Source organism: Phocoena phocoena, chromosome 7 (assembly GCF_963924675.1).
Source record: "Phocoena phocoena chromosome 7, mPhoPho1.1, whole genome shotgun sequence".
Lineage (NCBI taxonomy): Eukaryota > Metazoa > Chordata > Mammalia > Artiodactyla > Phocoenidae > Phocoena > Phocoena phocoena.
This window is the reverse complement of record NC_089225.1, coordinates 96513732-96532430: the sequence shown is the minus strand read 5'-3', so window position 1 is coordinate 96532430 and position 18699 is coordinate 96513732. Positions and strand designations below refer to the sequence as shown.

The 18699-nt window shown below is 58.1% G+C and overlaps 2 protein-coding genes across 3 annotated transcripts; both read left to right on the top strand.

Annotated features, from left to right (window-relative positions):
* The first annotated feature begins 5871 nt into the window (after window positions 1-5871).
* CRYBA2 (crystallin beta A2) lies at window positions 5872-9134 on the top strand. Of its 2 annotated transcripts, none has more exons than XM_065881012.1 (5): window positions 5872-5912; window positions 6087-6251; window positions 7013-7154; window positions 8302-8444; window positions 8924-9134. In XM_065881012.1, exons 2-5 carry the CDS (start codon window positions 6091-6093, stop codon window positions 9069-9071), a joined length of 594 nt encoding a protein of 197 aa, XP_065737084.1. In that variant the 5' UTR covers window positions 5872-5912; window positions 6087-6090; the 3' UTR covers window positions 9072-9134. The 2 variants fall into 2 exon arrangements, with proteins under 2 accessions (XP_065737084.1, XP_065737085.1); XM_065881013.1 differs by having other exon boundaries at window positions 5893-5902.
* A 4691-nt stretch (window positions 9135-13825) lies between these two features.
* FEV (FEV transcription factor, ETS family member) lies at window positions 13826-17275 on the top strand. The gene is made up of 3 exons (XM_065880953.1): window positions 13826-13877; window positions 14619-14693; window positions 16680-17275. The coding sequence occupies exons 1-3, from the start codon at window positions 13826-13828 to the stop codon at window positions 17273-17275; spliced, it is 723 nt and encodes a 240-aa protein (XP_065737025.1).
* Window positions 17276-18699: the final 1424 nt, after the last annotated feature.

Sequence of the window (18699 nt, the reverse complement as noted above, 5' to 3'; positions counted from 1 at the left end):
AGGGGGAAGGAGGAGGCTATGTGCAAACAGCCTCCATCCCACCCCACGTCGGGATGGGGAAATTACCCACAACAAAGGAGAAAGAGGTGGCTTCTATGTGACCGGCAAACGTGAGCCAGGGCTGGAAGTAGAGGTGATACCCCTATCTTGGGAGACCAATCTCCCCCCATTAAAGGGCAGAAGGTGAAGAGGGACACAGCTCAGGCCATGTGAGTAGTGAGGGGCATGGATCTGACTCGATCTCTCCCGCTTTCTCTCTTGGCCACAGCTGGACAGACAGCTGTGGCAGCTGCCCTGGCCCCACTACCCACCTGCTGATTCTGGCCCAGCAGTGAAACTTCTGGGTGTGGAGGCTGCCCAGGGTCTATGTAACAGTGTGGAGACCTGGGAGTGGAGGCACTGGGGGGACGGGAGGGCTTGCACACAGGCGCTAATCCCCAACCCAGCCGAGGCAGAAGCAGAGCCTCACTGACCTTCTCGGAGATTAGTCCCCATGACGACAGTGGCAACTCACCCCCTCATTCGGGCTAGGCCAGGTGTGTGTGAGAAAAGTGGGGAGTGGGGAGTCGGGGTGCAGGCAGAGGCTCGGTGGGGAGGGAAGGGAGCCTTCCCTTCCCGAAGCATCACAGGATCACAGGAGTCAGGGCTGGGAGGCCCTTCCAGGATCAGCAATTAGCTTAGTTTTCAGGTACAAAACTGTGGCCCCAAGATGGGGAATGACCTGCCCAAGGCCACATATGGAGCCAGGAAAAGCACCAGGACCGGAAGTCAGGTCACCGGTTCCACCCAGACAGCAGAGATTTGAACAAAAACAAAGGAAATTGGGATACCCCCCGACCCTCTCCAACTGAGCTCATCAGTAGAGCGGCTCTAATGGAGTGAAGCAGGAAGGCTCCCCATCCTGAGTGCTAGGCTGGCTTCTCGGGACAGGAGATGCCGCTATGCCTGCTACCCGACTCCTCCCTACAACCCAGCCCAGCCCCAGGGGGATACGGAGAACTAGGCAGCAAAGCCAGTTATAACCACAGTTGTAACAGCGAACATTTATTTGATGCCTACTGCAGGCTAGTTCTGGGTTTTACAGGCATTTAAATCTTTACAACAGTTTTAAAAACTATCATTCCCATTTTTCAGGGGGAAAATCTGAGTAGTGGAGGACAAGTTCATCCAATTTATAAGCAGTGGAACTTGGATTTGAACCCAGGCAGCAGTGTGACTCCAGAGCCCTCACTCTTAACCCTTCAGTGTCTGTGTGATCTTGAGTGGGTGACTGAGATGATCTCCTCTAGGCAACTGTGGAGTGGGTTGTGTGCACATGAAAGTACACAAGGCACCCACCACGGTGCCTGGCACATAGTACATTTTATTAAATATTTAAGGAATAAGTGAGTGAACAAATGTCTGCCCATAAATGAGTTTGACCACTGAGGTGTCTACTGAATCCTAGAAGGAGACTGTTCACATGTGATGCATGTAGCTTCCGCCCATGTGAACCTGCGCACGTGTGTGCCCTCTCCCTGCCGCCCTGTGCAAGCCCTGTGGCTTTGTGCCTGGGTGAGTGGGTGGTGGTGATAGCTGCCTCCCATCTCCCTGGATGGGGGCCAGTTCTCCATCCCCACTGAGGGGCAGAGAAGAGGGGCTCTGTTGATAGAGGGACACGACAATGAGTCTGTGTGGGTGGGGCTCTCACCCCGTCAGGACCCACCTCTTTCAGGCCCAGCTGTCGGACCCAGCCTGAGCTGAGCTAGTCTCTCACCCGCGTTATCTCTGTCTCCCAGGAGACCAGACCTCACAGCCCCAGGGAAGGTACTCACTGCTGTTCCTGGCTCCCAGGAGCTGGGGTGGGGGTGGGGAGTGGAGGAGCAGGGCTGCAAAGGAGGGGCTGGTGATGGTACAGGGTGGGGGAAGGCACCACATTCACAGGATTTGCACCTTCAGTCACCAAAGCCCTGGCTGATTTCCCAGTGAAATGAGGGAAAGGGGTGGGAGCAGGCCGACTTGAGAAGACTTTGGCCACCAGGACCCTTTAAGCTGCCCATCAGTACTGTGAAGTTGGGCTGCTCGAGGGATGGGGTCCTATACAAGCGAGACGTCACTTCTCTGGGGATTCTACCTGCGATGGAGACCTGGATGAGAGTCCAGGATTGGGTTTAAGGGTTTCTTTGTCAGATCTACATTTCCCCATATGGGATGGAGATCTGAGTGGGATACAGGGCCTCACTGAGAACACAGGACTGAGTCTGAGGGCTTCTCTGTGGGATCTTAGTGTACCTTATGGGATGGGTGCTTTGGCAGAATCATGGGGGGGTGGGTCCTGAGGATTCTTAAGTGCGACCAAAGGTCCCTATATGAGATGAAGCACTGGACAGGGTGGGGGTGGGGAGTTCTCTTCGGGTAATGAGATTCCCTACGAGATCTTGAGTGAGGTCTCTTGGATGTGTAGACCTGGGGACACTTGTTTTTTTGTCTAACTCCTCCCCCTTCCCCATGCCCGGAGGCTGAGGCTGTGGATGTGGAGAAGGAAGGGGTGAGGGTGCTGAGCCGGCAAACAAAGCCACCTGTGCATCCATCCTTCAGGAAGCTCTGAGCACAACTGATCTGGGAAAACAAACAGGACCAGCTGCTGGGGGACGGAAGGGGGGCTGGAGGTGGACCAGCCTGGTAGAGAAAGGAGGCCAGAAGGGGGTCCATAGTAGAGAAAAGGGACAGGGATCCCGGAGCCCCATTCTAGCACACCTGTAAGGGCTGCCTGACAGCCCGTTCCCCCCAGTGGCTCATTCTTCCCTTTCTTGATGATTATGAGGCCCAGAGCCAGGGAGGGGTCTGGAGGGATGTGGGGAGCCTGAGAGAGTCTAGAGATCTGGGTAACTGGCTATTGGCAGTGTCGGTGGGTGTGCCCATTTCTGAGAGAGCTGGTGAAGACAGGTAGAACTGAAAGCCATGGACTCTCCTGTATTGGCAGTGGGACCTACACACCATTTTCCCGATGAGGGAACTGAGTCAGAGGAGGGGAGAAGCTAGCTAGTGCCACACAGCTACTTAGTGCAGAGCCAAGATCAGAATATAGGACTAGGAGAGGAGCGATGACACACACACACACACACACACACACACACACTCCTCCTGTGGAATACGGTGGTCCCACCAACACGGAAACTGCCCTCCCAGCACTAGCTCCCGAAAACACAGCGTCCACCCTCTGACAGCCACCCTCGCACCCTCGGGACTAGACTGGGGTGACCGCGTCACTGACCAGCGCAGACGCACAGCCTGACACACTCGCCACGGGCGCCCCTCCCGACCTCAGCCTCAGATCAACTCCCGCTTCCTTTCCCCGCCCCCCGTCCCCACAGCTCCGGCGTTCCACCCAGAGCGGCCCGCGCGCCCCCCCTGGTGGCATAATTCAGAATTGCTGGATAGAGATGGGGGAGGAAGAGAGAAGGAAGGGAAGAGATTCGGTCCCTCACTTCTCACCGCTGCGATAGCTCTAACTTGTGAAACCGAGACAAACTGCCGGGTCACGAACAGCCCAGGACTGTTTCTTGCCTCCCTCTATAGCTTGTATTTCCCCTTTTGGGGTTTGGGGAAAATTATACCCTATTTGTCCAAACCCCCTCTAGCATAGGGAGTCAGGGGACTGCGCATGGTTCTGACCACATCTGCAGTCAAACCTGGTTGTGGCTGTCCCTGCTCTGACTTAAAACCTCCAAACTGGGCTTTACTCTATATGTTATAGGGCCTTGTACTTTTGGCATTCACTTTCACACATGTTGTGATCCTTGACAGCAATTACTCACCAGTGAAAAGTGAGACTCAATGGAGACTCTAATTTCCCCCAGTGCCTGTTCAGGGGTGGGGAGGTCTGTGGGATGGGCAAACCGTCACCCCCCACTCTCACTGGAGAATTTCCTCTACACCCCTTCCCCCATGGACATTTGGCCCAACCTGACCACCCTGTTCACTCACTCATTCGAGAAGTTTTATTGAGCACCTACTATGTGTCCAGCACTGTGCTAGGTTGGAGGATAACAACTGAAAACGAGACTGACACAGCCCCTGCCCCTTTAAATGGAGCTTACAGTCTAGTACAAAAGGAAACACTCAGTACAGCCATACACAAAAGATGAAAAAGACAACTTTACAGAGTAATAAATGCTATAAAGAAAATAGGGTGATGTGATGGACAGTAAGGAACAGCATCATCCAGGTGGTAAAGAAAGGAGCCAGCATGCCAAGATCTTGAGACTAAGACGCTCCAGGTAACAGGAGCAACAAATGCAAAGGCTCTGAGGCTGGAGTGAGCTTGGCAGTTGGGAGAAAGCATAGAAGCCAGCTTAACTAGACTTCCGGATTTGGGGCAGCTGCATCTGGCCTGTGAGCCCTTTTAGTCACAGGAGGTTGGGTGGCAAGAGCACTGGCTTTGGAGTCAAAAGGTCTAAATTTTAATCTTGCTCTGACACTAGCTAGCCATGTGGACTTGGAAAAGGCCCTGTACCTCCCAAGCCTCAATTTCCACATCTGTTCACCGAAACTTACCACTTTGGACTGTTGAGTCTAAAAGAGAAGCACTTGGTTCATGGGAACAACAAAATATTAGTTTCCTTCTTACTCACCCCTCCGCTTCTGCTGGAATACGCCCTCCATTAAGGAACACTCACAATTCTGCCAGGAGCCTTTGTGTCTCCTTGACAGCCATGAAGGTTAGGAAATTCTGTTGCAAGTTGTGAGGAAATTTCTCCCTAGAACTTCCCTGGGGCCCCAAGCCTTTCCCCCTAAATTTCTCCCTCCCCACACCCAACCTTCCCCCCTCCCCCGACCTTACAAGGCAGTGGGATTGGGGGTAAGAGCCTAAGTAAGCCTTATAGTCAAAACAGAAACCCAGGTTCACACCTCAACTGGGCCGCTTCTCAGCTGTGACACCTCCCCAACTGCCTTCCGGTACCCTTCTGGGCCGCAGGATCATCTGTGAAATGCAAGGCAATAACACCGCCTGCCTCAACTGGTCGGTGCTACAATTAGCTGAGATCACGCACGTAAAAGCTCTGAGTAGAGGGTCTGGCCCGAACTAGGCGCTCAATAATCAGCTGCTAGATCTCAGGCTGACGTCGTGGCCGGAGGCCCCAAAACTGGGAGCTCTGTCGGGTGGCTGGAAGCGCCACGGTTCCGGCTGCGCTGAGGTTGAGAGGTTCGGTAGCGAGCCACTCCCTGAACGCTTTGCAAATCCGTGCCTTCCCTTGGGCGTTTTACGTTTCCTGCACTTAGCGCCGCCTTGCGGCGAGTCCTGGTCATCGCCTCTTCTCAGCACCTCCGCGCAAGAAAACTTCGGGAGCTCAGCACCGGGTCCGGGGACTCGATCTTGAGAAGAAACGGGCCGCGATGGCCCACCCTCCAGGGAAAAGAGGGCTGAGGGTCGTGAGGAAAGTCTCTTATGGGGAGCCTTGTCTACTTCCTCCCTCGCGTCGCCCCAAAGAGAGGCCTCGACCTCTAAAGAAAAGGAGTTTAGACGCTGGGAAGAACTTCCACATCTCGAGCCAGGAAAGCGCGGTTTTAGCGGGGTGGCCACCGGGTGGCCTGGTACCTCTATCCCTGAAGGTCTCGGCCTGGCTCAGGCCCCCCAAAAAGAAAAAGCGGAGTCAGCCTCGGCTGTGGCGAGCGCCGGACATGTGTCTCAGCACTTTCTATTGTAATCCCCGAGGGCTGCGGCCAGGTCAGCGGTTGCGGGAGAGGCCGCGGCTGCCACGGGGACACCAGAGCTGACCGCAGCTTGCCCGCTGACTCAGCTCCCCCCCACCGCAGCGGGAGAGGGTGCGGAGACGGGGCGAGGCCTAGTATAAAGCCCCGCACGCCCGCCCAGCTCGCGCGCAGCCTCTCCGCTTCCGTCAGTACCGCGCTCACCCACCCGGTGAATACTGGTGCTGGGGCGCGGTCTCTTCGGGCCGGGGAGGAAGAGATGGGGAAAAGCCGCTAGCGGCCAGGGTCCAGCCCGCGGTCCTTCACCTCCCATCGGGGTTGGGCGGGCCTGGGCGGGCCTGGGCGGGGAGTGGGCTCTCGAGACGCTGAGCGCTTGGTCCCGTCCCTGTCTGCAGCGGCATGAGCAGCGCCCCTGCGCAGGGCCCAGCGCCCGCCAGCCTCACGCTTTGGGATGAGGAGGACTTCCAGGGCCGCCGCAGCCGGCTGCTGAGCGACTGCACCAACATCGGCGAGCGCGTAGGCCTGCGCCGGGTGCGCTCGGTCAAGGTGGAAAATGGCGCGTGAGTGATGCCCCGGCGCGGTTGGGCTGGGTTGGGGGGCACCAGGCTCCCCTGGCGCAAGCTGCGAGACGGGGTCCTCGGCTCCCAGTCCTCCATTCCCCAGACTGTATGTAAGCCCTGGCTGAGAGAGACCCAGCAACGTGGAACATATCTAGGCGTCCTCAAAACTCCCCACCTGCCCCAAAACAAATCATGAGACAGATTGTATCCTCGTGTGAGCTAAAGGGATAAAGGCGAGAAGCGACCCTTTGCGGGACTCCGTGGGGCCAGCCTGAACCCTGAAGGGGTTCCCAGTGTAATTCTGTCCCTTCCAAAGTTAGATGGCCCTAAGCTTCGTTTAGCAAAAGAAGCCAAATCCCTTCCGCTCGCCCCACCCCGGTCTCCTAGAGACTGGGGCCCTCAAGAAAGCTGAGGCCCCTGAGCTATTGCAGTTTGCTACCGCAGGTTAGGGGGGTTCCTACACCTACCTTTGCAGGGGCCAAAATCCTTGCGGTAGGAGTGCTTGGTCGGGTGATCTTCGAGGACTGGAAAATTCCTTGCAGCCTGGGGGCCCTGAGCTGGAAGCCTGGACCCCTCAAACCCCAGATAGCAGCCGGTTTAGGGTCTTTAGCCTCTAGAGGGGCTGGGTTGCCTTGTGATGGGTGTGTTAAGGGAAAGGCCTTGGGTGGAGACAAAGATCGGTTCTGTAAAAGCAAGGGGGAGGGGGAGGAATGCATGAGGCATGAGGCAGATGCCTTGCAGCTTACATTATCTTTCCCCAGTTGGGTGGCCTTCGAGTACCCCGACTTCCAGGGACAGCAGTTCATTCTGGAGAAAGGCGACTATCCTCGCTGGAGTGCCTGGAGCGGCAGTGGCGGCCACCACAGCGACCAGCTGCTGTCCTTCCGGCCAGTGCTCTGCGCGGTGAGCACAGCCCTCCCCCTCCTCCTCTGCATCCTAGCTCCTAGCTCCAGGCCCCGGCCCCACCACAGTACCTGGAAAGACTGTCCACTCACTGTACGGGGGGGGTGTAAACACAACTCCTAGATGGGTAGGAGTGGCATTACTTCCCAGAACCAGAGAGGTCTCAGAAATTTTGGAACGTGGGCCTAAGCCAAGCATCGGAAATCAGCACCACGGACAGCCCCGAGACCGTGCCAGTCTTGAGCCCCGTTCCTCACACCCAGTCGTCCACAGGTCCGCACATGTCAGCGAGCGCTTCTGTTGTCACACGGCACTGTGAGGTGGGGTGACTGCTCTTAACCTCATACATAGGTGTGGAAATGGGGCTCAGAGGGCAAAGTGATTTGACCCTGGTCACAAAGGTTAACATGAGAATAGAACTCAATCAGGGATCAAGGCTGAGAAGGGGTTAGTCTCTGTGTGCGTGTTTGGGGGGAAGGGGTTGGTAATGAATCAAATACATTGGAGGGGAGGATCTCACTTCCCATTTCTGCCGATTTATCTACCCTACTGGTGAGACCTGGGGCTGTGTGGTGGAGGACAGAAAGCAGGTGCTGACTCAGCCCAGTTTCTCCATCCCAGGAGGCCAAGGAGCCCTGCAGGGGGAAGGCCCTGGGACAATGGGAGCCCAGACTCAACAAACACTGATGCCCCGGCCTGTACGTTCCGACTTTTCTCTCCACCCTTCTCTGGGTCCTACCCTATGAGAGGCTATGCCCAGGGTGCTGGGCAGGGGATTGATAGTCAATGCTTCCTTAGGGAAACTGTCTTGCTTAGTGGACCAGATTTCCCTCAGGACCTCTGATTTTCCTCCTGCAAAACATGTATATGTCAAAAGATGCTCTCTACCCCTGATGTGGAAGTGTCTCTGGGAACACCCCCCTCAGTCTCACCACCTCAATCCAAAGCCATAGAAGGGACCAGGCTGGGGACCTCTGAGCATCCCAGCTTCCCAGACTGATATGGAGCTGATGGAGTGAACTCTGGGTGTGTTTATTGACCCTGTGTCATTACAGCTTATGCTGGGCAGAGTGTTGGGGGAGTTGGGCTGAGAATGTATCCTCTTTGGAGGGCCTGACCTGTCCACCCCTACTTTCTTGTGCCTCAGAACCACAGTGACAGCCGTGTGACACTTTTTGAGGGGGAAAACTTCCAGGGCTGCAAGTTTGAACTCAATGATGACTACCCATCCCTGCCTTCCATGGGCTGGGCCAGCAAGGATGTGGGTTCCCTCAAAGTCAGCTCTGGAGCGTGAGTCCTGGGACTGGAACAGGGAAGAAGAGCAGGGAGGAGGGTGGGGACCAGGGAGGAGGGTGGGGAAAAGTGATGGGGGTGCTAAGAGACACAGTAAAGAGAGACACTGGGGGCTAGGGGACAGGGGGAGTGAGGTCATGGGAGACTGAGAGGCAAGGGGAAGTGAGATGATGGAGACAGACTGGGAGGGATGGGGCAGGTAATAGGAGAATGAGTCAGGGGGGCAACGTGGGGTAGAGGAAGGGATTGAAAACATGGGTGAGGGGGCGATGGAGGGTGGGAATAGGAGACAAGATGAAGAAGGTGTTAGGAAGACCTGGAGCAGTGGACAGGGCAGGGAGAGATCCATGTAGGGAAAACAGAAGCCATAGTTTTGGAGCTGGGGATTCGGAGCTGAGAAAGGAGGACCAGCCGTGGAGGACATGTGGGGGTGGGGGCAGAGCCTACTTACCACCCCTGTGCCTTCACTGGCCTAGGTGGGTGGCCTACCAGTACCCAGGCTACCGGGGCTACCAGTATGTATTGGAGCAGGACCGCCACAGCGGGGAGTTCCGTAACTACAGTGAATTCGGCACGCAGGCCCACACTGGGCAGCTGCAGTCCATTCGGAGAGTCCAGCACTAGGCTCCACAGCCCCGGCGCCTCCCATGAGGACCCTCAATAAAGGCTCCTGAACCTGCCTGCCCCTCTTGCCTCCTTTTTGGTGTCTTGCTTTGCAATCTCCATCCTTATCCTTCTGAGGGTCCTTCTCTGCCAACCCTCCCCTCCCGTCTGGCTCCAGGACCCTTGACTATGGAGCATACACTGGCTTAGGATGTATGTGGCTGATGGGTCTAAGATGAAAATGCTGGTAAGAATCCTGGGGATCCTGTTAAATGCAACCAGCCCCACACCTCTCCTTGGCAAAGGCCTCTCAGCTTGGACCAGGGGTACCGCTAGCCCAGATAGTTCCTTTGCCATCCTCTGGTTTGGGCGCACATAGCTCCACGGCAGGGCTCATAGCTGAATTCCAACCTTCATACACCCCCTGGGCCAGGCACCAGCATTCGGGGCAGGACCTCCTTAGCTCTGTGCAGCAGCCCTGCTGGGCTCCTTTCTGACCCCCACCCCTACCTTTTCGAGACTCTTCACCCTGGCTCCCTATCCAGCCTAAGGGAAGCTTGCACCCATTTCCCAGCTTTGTAGAATCTCTGCCTTATAGAGGAGCAAGGGTGTGAGAGGGGTAATTGCTGGGAGGTCCCACTGCCTCCTAGAGGAGATGTGCTCTCTCTGAGCCAAGCCCTAGACCCTTTGAATAACAATCTCTCGTGGTATTGAGCCCCAGCATTTATTGTACAAAGCATTTGCGTACCTTGCCTCTCAGCTGTCTCAAAAACTCCCTCTTCATTCTTCCTCTTCCTCCCCACTCTTCAGAGGACCAGTGAGCTGGAGAGGCCACCCCTGAGCCACTGACCACAGTGAGCCTGGGTCCTGGGGCAGGTGGTAGAAGCCCACAGCCATGGTGGGGTTGAATGTGGCAGCAGCCATCAGAGTCCGTGGCACCAACGTGGCTTCTTTCCGGCTCCCTCTCTGGCTCAGTTTATGATAATCTCACCCATGTACGCAGGGCCTTCAAGGTCCTTGGGAGGCCCTTCATCCTGTCTCTCAGGGATGCTTGAGTTTTCAAGCCCCTGGTGGACCAATCCATGGGGAGGAGTGGGCCAGATCATTGCCCCAGCCCAGGGGAGTCAAAGCGATGTTGGAGAAAAGTCAGATTTGGACCTGGGCATTTCCCAGGGACCAGCTGTGTACAGTCAGGTATCTGCTCCCTTGGGAAGAGTCCCGGGCCAGAGGTCAGAACACCCGAGACCCAGTCACATAGCATCCCCCAGCCTCAATTCCCTCACCTATACACTGGGGCTATTGAGTCCTGCCTTGTCTCTCTCACAGGGTTGTTGTGAGGATTCAAGGAGAACTGCCTGAAAATGCTTGTGGTTCAGAAAAGAACTAGGGCACTTACCATAGGACCTCCCTTCCCTGCCTCTCCCCATGGATCTCAGGGTTGGGTTAGGGGACCAAGGACAGAGTTCTAGGTGGGGTATGAATTCTGCTTCATACCTAGATGGGTTCTGAAGTCCATCGCCCCTGTCACATTTGATCCTCCTAATAGCTTCCATTCTTCATCCATTTCACCAATGAAGAAACTGCAGCTCCTCTGAGAGGGAGAAGCCTTGATGAGGTCATCCACGTAATTGGTGACAAAGCCAGGACCTGGAACTCCAGACCCCAAATCCAGGCTGTTAACCGGAGGTTGACCTGAGCTGTGGCCAAAAGCCTCAGGCCTCAGCAGAGCCCCAAACCTTTGTGGGCTCCAGAGGAGCCTGGGGTCCCTGTGTGGTCACAGGCTCCTAACTGTCCCCTTGGGGGCATGGTAATAGTAACAACAGCTAAATATATGCAGCTTTGTCTGAGCACTCAGCGTGTGTTATATAAGCCTAATAATTCTGTATGGTTGGTACTATGATCCCCAGTTTACAGATGAAGAGACTAAGGTACAGAGGTTATGTAACTTCTCCAAAAGCCACGCAACTAGGAAATGGGGGATCTGGAGTTGAGCCCAGACCCAGACAAACTGGCCTCAGAGCCCAGCAGCCCATCTCTGCACTGCCTGTATTGGGGGCAGGCAGTGGGCATAGGGAGATCTGGTATCTACCATCGGCTGAGCTGCCCTCCCTCCAGGAATGTCCATGGTTACTAGAACCACCCAGCAAGATGCTTTCAGGAACTGGCAGTGTGACCCTGCCAGGGTATGCCCTGTCTCTACAGGTGTCCCCACCTGTACAATGAAGGAGTTGGGGGAGCTAATATTTGTTGCAGCCTTTGCCAGCATGGACCTTCTAGGTTTTCTTAGACCCACGGGTCCAACTCTGCTCCCAACATTAGCAAATAAGGAGGGGGTGCACAGAGGCCAGGCTGGGCCTGAGTGTTTTCACCTTCCTACCGTCCCTCTATTCTGGGCAGGCTGATGATCTGCAGAACACGGTGGGGCTCACACCCAGCCAGGTGGGAGGATGATGGCAGGGAAGCTGCCTGGATTTGCTCACTGGCTGCACTCAGCCAAAGGCCAAAGGGCACAGAGGAGGTCATATCCTTTCCATTGGTGCAGCCAAGACCCAGGTACAGTAGGGGTATGCCCCTCACTCCCTCACAAACTCTTCGCAGAGCCCACCTACCCCTCAGTCCCTGAGTCCTCAGTGAGGTGGGGGTGGGGGCAGAGCCTGAGCTGTTGATCCTTCAACAGCTCGGAGCTGGGATGTCCGGATAGATGCCCACTCTAAGCGCCTCTCCCTTCTGCCTCTGCCTTCCACTCAGAGCATTAGTGGTGAAACTTGCTGCCTCCCCATTCTTGCAACTCTGGCCTCCTGTTCCTCATTTTCTATCTGGGGAAGTGACAAGAAAGCATGAAGGAGAGAGCATGAGACCTCGGCCGGACCCTCAAGACCCTCTGCTCCCTCAAAGCCCTGAGTTTTGTTCCTAGGGAGCATCCCAACCTCTCATCTTTCCCCCACCAGATTCCACCTGCACATCCTGAAGCCTCCACCCCTGTCCCTTTAGGATCCTCTAGGGTCCTGGGATTCCCCCCACCATTTTCCCCTAGACTCACCTCCCACTCAACTCCTCCTTGGTTCCTTCTGATTTTTGTACCCTCCGCCAGCAAGGAGGAACACCCCAGGAGTTAACAGCAAGGTGAAGAATGCAAGAGGCCCCACAGAAACCCCTCCCCGCAGCTGGACTTCCCAGCCATCCTCAGTCAGGCAACCCAGGACCAGGGATCCTGCAGAAAACCTGCCCACTTCCATCCAAGTGCCCTGAAGTCCCAGGCCTCCTCACCTCCTGAAGTCAAGCAGTGGGAGAGAAAGGCCTTGAGATTATCAATTCTGACCAGAGTCACCGGGTGTTGCATGGCTGCAGGTGGGCTCCTGTCTCAGAGACTCATCTTCAGCCAGCATCCCTCCTTAGTGTGCCCCTCCAGAGCCGGGAAGCCCCACGGGTACCCAGAGACTCCAGGCCACCTGGGAACCACATCAGCTTTGCTAATACCCACCTTTGCCCCTTTCTCGGAGTGTATTTACTTCCACTCCCCCTGGGTTGGGGGACCTTGTACGGCGCACCTGTTTTAACTCCTCTACTCCTGCTAGAGCAAGGTGCCAACTAGAGCCTAGTTCTGGGATAATCAGGATGGGAATAGTTGTGAGGGTAGATGGTAAGCTGGGATGACAAGGGATGGGGAAAGATAGAAGAGAAATGGTTGAGGGGGATGGAAGGGGGATCACGAGTCACCCATTTGCCATAAATTGATGAGAACAAACGAATGAGAAAAGGAAGGGAAAGAGAGAGATGGGATGGAGAGGTAGAGAGGAGACAGAAGGGAGATGGGAGGAGGAGGGACTAGATGGAAGAAGGAGAGACCTAGAAAGGGGGAGGAAGGACAAGCCACTAAAAGTTGTGGGGGAGACGCCCCAGCGCTGGCCCAGAGGCCTGGGAGCCCCGGAAAGGCAGGAAACCGGGGAAAACAAGAGGGAGACAGGGAAGGAGATCGGGTCTCCAGGGAAGAGCAGAGAGTGGGAGAGGAGAGGAGGGAGGAGTAGCGGGGATGGAGGAAGCGGGGTAGATAAAGGGAGCAACGGCTGCCGACCCGGAGCGCAGCGACAGGAGAGAGGGAGGGAAGCGGAAATTTAAAAGTGAAGATGCAGATAACGCAGCCTGGAGACGGGAACCCGGGTGGGGGTGGGGTGGGGAGAGGGGAGGAGAGTGGAGCGGTGAGGTGGGGGGGGGAATGGGTGAGAAGGAGGGAGCCCCCCACCCCGTTGTGGCCCCGGGGGTCCGAGGTGGGGCCGGGTACCCCGCCCCAATCCTGTTTGCTCAGAGTCAGGGAGGCGGAAAAGAAATGGGCTCCTGACCCCTGCCAGAGCGCGAGGCCCAGGCCCATCCCCCGCGCGTCTCCCGGGTTGCGAGGTGCGGGGGGCTGCCGGGTGCGCTTGGCTGCCGCGCGGCAAGTCGGAGACTTTATTGCGATGGGGCGATAAGAGGGGCGGGGGCGGGGTCCGGGGGGCCGAGGCTGCAGCTCTTTAATTAAAACGGAAATTGCGGCCCCTGCCCGCGCGGGGGCCCGGAGGGTTCCGAGCAGCCTGGTAGCAGGGAGCATCGCTCCAGGACCCCTCCATCCCCCGCCACACCCGGGCAGCCCCCTCCCGCCAGGCCTTGCTGGACCCAGCGCCTTCTCCCTGTCACCCGCTGTCGCCTCGGGCGGGGATCGGTGCCCCGGAGCGCAAAGCCTGACGCGATCCCCCCTCTCCCACCCCCCACCCCCACCTCCCACCGCCCAGGCCCTGGCGGCGATGAGACAGAGCGGCGCCTCCCAGCCCCTGCTGATCAACATGTACCTGCCAGGTACCAGGGACCAGCCGGGGGCTGGAGGCACCAGGACCCGGGGCGGGAAGTCTGGGTTGGGGCTTGGAAAGGGGATACTGCGGTCCAAGGGAAGGGGGCGCGGTCCAGAGAATCGGATCTCTGGGAGAACTGAGCAGTCTAGGGCGCTGGGAGACCTTAAAGGCAGATGGAGCGCTTTGGGGTTTTAGTGTGAGATTTAAAGGACCTGAAGTGAGCAGATTGGGAGCCTGGGAAGCCAAGAGCGCCAGCTCAGCGGCTGAAAGAGCCTGGCAGGGGGAGCAGAGGTCTACAGTGTGGCAGGGGACTCAGCGCGCGTGCAGTGTTGGGAGGTTGTGGTCAGCCGGGAGTCTCCCGTGCACCCTCGTGGCCCCTCACCTCCGTGCTCCGAGCGTTCCCACCAGCCCAGCTTTCCAGGCGCCCTCTCCTCTCCGGTGGGCTCTGCGCGCTCCGGCTCGCTGGCGCAAACCCCGCTCGGCTTTATAAGGCTCCCGCCGGCCCGTTCAGAAAGCGGATTTCCTTTTTCCTGGACGCGTTTCCTGACTTGGGCGTTATGGAGGGGCTCCGCGCGGCGCGCGCCCGGGCCAGGCTCCGGGAGGAGGAGCCGGACGGATCGGGACCCCAGCCTCGCGCCGGGGAGCCAAGGCACCCCCTGTTCCCCCTTGAGCCTTGGCCTGGGGCCCTTTCGGGCAAGTCGGCAACCTCCGCCTCGATCCGCCTGATTGTTTTCTCCTGCTGCCACAGATCCCGTCGGAGACGGTCTCTTCAAGGAAGGAAAGAGCCCGGGGTGGGGGCCGCTGAGCCCCGCGGTACAAAAAGGTGAGCTGGCCGGCGAGGTGGACGGGCGGAGGCGAAGACAGTGGATCGGGTCCGGGGTACCCACCGCATACAGACAGGCGCCACTGCCACCGGAACAGAGGGTGGGAGAGATATGCAATGCTGGGTTTTGGGAAGCAGAGGGTCGGGGCATGATTGTGGGGAGGCTCGGGGTGGGGGGAACGTTCATTTGGCCTTTGGCTCCTGCACCTTCTGAGACCCAGGGTTGAACTCGATGGCCAGGGCAGACGAAGATCCTGCCCCCACCCCCTTTTCAGCTGGGAATGTTTTTCCTGCTGTGGGGCTGGGGCTGAGGTGCTTGGTGTCATTTCCCTACTGGCAGCGGGAGCCCAAGGCATCGGCACCGCCCAGCAAGGTGACCCGGAGAATTATTCCCTGGCCACTCCAGGCCGACTCACCATTAGCACCAGGGCCAGCACCCACCTGCCCCACTGGCCCATGCCAGGCTCTGTGAGCCAAGTGCTCTGGGCCATTGCAGTTGATTCCCAGGTTGGCCACCCATTCTCTGCTGGTGGTTAAATTATCCTCGGTTTTGCCATGTTGGCAGCTGAACCTGGCCGGCCTTCCAGGCCAAGCCTCCCCACAGGTCCCCACCCAGTCGGTACCCTAGATCTCACCAAGTTACAGTAACCAGAAAAACAAGGTTGGCAACTGCTTTATCCAAAAGGGAACACAACACCCAACAGGAATGAGCTTCCAAGCCTCTACGCCCCTCAGATGCACATTTTAACCCAAATCTTCCCTTGCTTCCGACCCTAAAATTCAACACTCCTGACCTGGAGCCAGGCAGCTCCTCGCCGGGCTGGTGTGGAGGGACTTGGATCAAAATGATGTTGGAGGGCAGCATCTGGGTCCTGAGCGAGTTGTTGAAAAAAGAAGAGTTTCAGCAGGCTCAATTTAAAACAATCAGACAGTTTCGAGGAAAATCCTTTATTCTGAAAGAGTGTGTGTGGGTGGGGGGGAGGGCGGGTAATGCTATCAAGATTTTTCTCCAACTGTCTGATTGAGGCTCCAAGACAGAGAAGCAGGAGTTCTCTCTCACTGCCCACTTACCCAGGAAAGCCTCCTGGCCGTTTGTAGCAACCCCCCAAATCCAGACGGGGCAGAAGAGTCTGGAGATTAGCCAAAGATGGGAGGAGGAAGGGAGCCAAGCAGAGAGGCTTCCCGGTCTCCTCTCCTCTTCTCAGAGCGGCGCATCACGCCCCCCAGGGAACTACGACACCTTGGTACCCTGGGAATCCCGCCTGTTTCGAAAAAAAGGCCGAACCGGAGTAGCCCCAGCACCAGACGCCGGCAAGGGTGGGGAGACTTCAGAGGCTGCCATTCCTCTCACGCTTAGGGAGCCACTGTGCCCATTCTTGTCTGATGTGGTACCTCGAGGAAGCCAGCCACCGCCTCGCCTCCACCTCGGGCAGGGGGTCCAACTGTACGCCTTGTCCGGTGGCTGGGGTGATCCTGCTGCAGGCCTGCTTCTTCCCTCTGGATCTCTGGACGTGGTCCAGCTGGGATGTGGCAGTCTAACCACCTATGTAGGCTACCCTGTGCGGTTGTGCAGGCTCTGCACCGAGTAAGAGCACTAAGCCGAAGGGCTGATATCCCGCCTTTGCTCACCTCCGAGAGCCCTGTGCCTTGGAGCGCCTCTACCTCTATACAGAGGAGGTGATGCTTCCCATTCTCACCTCAATTCTCATAAAGCTGTGCGCCCGCGGGGTTGCGTCCTCCTTAGGGGGAAACTCGTTTCCATTGTGCAAAAGCGCGGTACTGGCTAGGGACGGCTTTGCTGATCAACCCCTCCCTGGCCAGCCGCTCCAGCTGTGCCCAGTTACACAGCTGGACGTGCCCTTTTCCTCCCTGATATCGGTCCCCACCCCCGACTCGGCGGGGAGGGAGGTCGTCTCCCACCTCACCTCTTCCCCGCCGCTAGCCTCCCTCATCCCGCCGGTGGCTGACTGCCCCGCTTCCCTACAGGCAGCGGCCAGATCCAGCTGTGGCAGTTTCTGCTGGAGCTGCTGGCTGACCGCGCGAACGCCGGCTGCATCGCGTGGGAGGGTGGCCACGGCGAGTTCAAGCTCACGGACCCAGACGAGGTGGCGCGGCGCTGGGGCGAGCGCAAGAGCAAGCCCAACATGAACTACGACAAGCTGAGCCGCGCGCTGCGCTACTACTACGACAAGAACATCATGAGCAAGGTGCACGGCAAGCGCTACGCCTACCGCTTCGACTTCCAGGGCCTGGCGCAGGCCTGCCAGCCGCCCCCCGCGCACGCTCACGCCGCCGCCGCCGCCGCCGCCGCCGCCGCCGCGGCCGCCGCCGCCCAGGAAGGCGCGCTCTACAAGCTGCAGCCCAGCCTGGCCCCACTGCCCTTCCCCGGCCTCTCCAAACTCAACCTCATGGCCGCCTCGGCTGGCGTCGCGCCCGCCGGCTTCTCCTACTGGCCGGGTCCGGGCCCCGCCGCCGCCGCCGCCGCCACCGCCGCGCTCTACCCCAGCCCCGGGTTGCAGCCCCCGTCCGGGCCCTTCGGCGCGGTGGCCGCCGCCTCGCACCTGGGGGGCCATTACCACTAGACGGGGCGGCCTGGTGCCCCGTGGCCTCTCCCAGACGCCCAGAGCCTCGCTCAATCCCATCCACATCCCGGAGAGGGGCTGGCGCCTCCGCCGCCGTTCCTTCAACCTCAGATTTTACTCCGCCCGCTGCACCCCCCCGGGGGAAGGGGCCTGTAGTCGCCTCAATCTTCCTTTAACACCGGATTTGCCCCCCCCCCCCCGCCGCCTCATCCCGCAACCCCCGAGGGAGGGTGACTGTGCCTGCATTTCCTCTAACCTTCTTCTAGACCTCAGATCCCTGAAAGGGGTTCTCGGGTCTCCCCTGATTTTTCCTCCCCTCCATCTGTACTTCCCTCTGGCTCCTGGAAGCCCCTCCATTGTGACCCCTCTCTTATTCCAAATTTTCTCTCTCTCTCTCTCTTTTTTTTTGTCCCCCACGGAGCTGCCCCAATTCCGGTATGGCCGAGGCCCAGCAGAGTCCACCTTCTCCTCCCCTGGCACCTCAGTGGGCTTGGTAAGGGCCGCGTCTCCCTTGACACTTCTAGGTAGCTTCCGGGCCCCCTTCCTCCCGCCCCCAACTTCCCACAGGACTGCCTTGTGTTTCCATTCCCTTCCAGACCTATTAAAGCTCCCAAGCTCCCCACTGCCTCTCTCTGTTCTTAGCTACACCAAAACCTTGGCGGGGGGTGGGCGTGGGGGTGGTGGTGGAAGAGGTAGTGAGACGCCCAGCTCAGGCCTGAGCAGAAAGGCCTGCCAAGGGAAAGCTGGAGAGAATGAGGGCAGGCAGCCTTGGGTGCTACTGGAGGGGAGCGCGGAGCCTCTAGTGCATGGGCTCCTGCTGCAGCGCCCCTCCTACCTGGCGGTCGAGCCCAGCCTGCCTCATCCGGCCTTCCACTTGCCCCTTCCCCCTACCCCATCCCAACTTCCCTCCCAACGCGCAGCGGCATGCCACCTTCCCACCCATCCTTACGCAAGTTCCTCACCTCCTCCCAGCCTCCACCCCGCCTTGTCTCATCTTCACACCATCTCAATCTTTCCTCAGTCCCTCCATTTCATCCCCTTCCCCACCTCTCCTCTCCTCCCCATCATACCTTCACTCAGACTTTCTCTCTCACTCCCACTCACAAACGCTCCCCTCCCCCGTCCCCCTATCCCCAGCACCATCTTTTCTCTGGATCTGCCTCCTCGTTTTCAGGAGGGAATCTCCCCTTCTGCGCCTGCCGCTCCCCTCCGGGCTTGCGGCTGCAGCCTCCTTCTCGCGGGTGGCGCGCGCCCTCTGCTGGTCTCAGGAGGGTAAGCCAGGGCCAGGTTTTGCAGCTAAACTGAGAACCCGACACTTCAGGCCAAACTTGGCTTTCAGAGAGGAGGGCGAAAGGGGGGGAACCCTAGCCCTGCACCCCAGGTCCGACCTCGAGAAGTCCGGGAAGTGGGTCAAGTGGGTCATC

Excerpts from the sequence above, each read along its gene's own strand:
- CRYBA2 (XM_065881012.1), top strand. The coding sequence starts at position 6,091 with ATGAGCAGCGCCCCTGCGCAGGGCCCAGCGCCCGCCAGCCTCACGCTT. Across the intron at positions 7,155-8,301 it reads TCCGGCCAGTGCTCTGCGCG|AACCACAGTGACAGCCGTGT; the intron begins GTGAGCACAGCC and ends CTTGTGCCTCAG. Across the intron at positions 8,445-8,923 it reads CTCAAAGTCAGCTCTGGAGC|GTGGGTGGCCTACCAGTACC; the intron begins GTGAGTCCTGGG and ends TCACTGGCCTAG.
- FEV (XM_065880953.1), top strand. The coding sequence starts at position 13,826 with ATGAGACAGAGCGGCGCCTCCCAGCCCCTGCTGATCAACATGTACCTG. Across the intron at positions 13,878-14,618 it reads GATCAACATGTACCTGCCAG|ATCCCGTCGGAGACGGTCTC; the intron begins GTACCAGGGACC and ends CTGCTGCCACAG. Across the intron at positions 14,694-16,679 it reads GAGCCCCGCGGTACAAAAAG|GCAGCGGCCAGATCCAGCTG; the intron begins GTGAGCTGGCCG and ends GCTTCCCTACAG.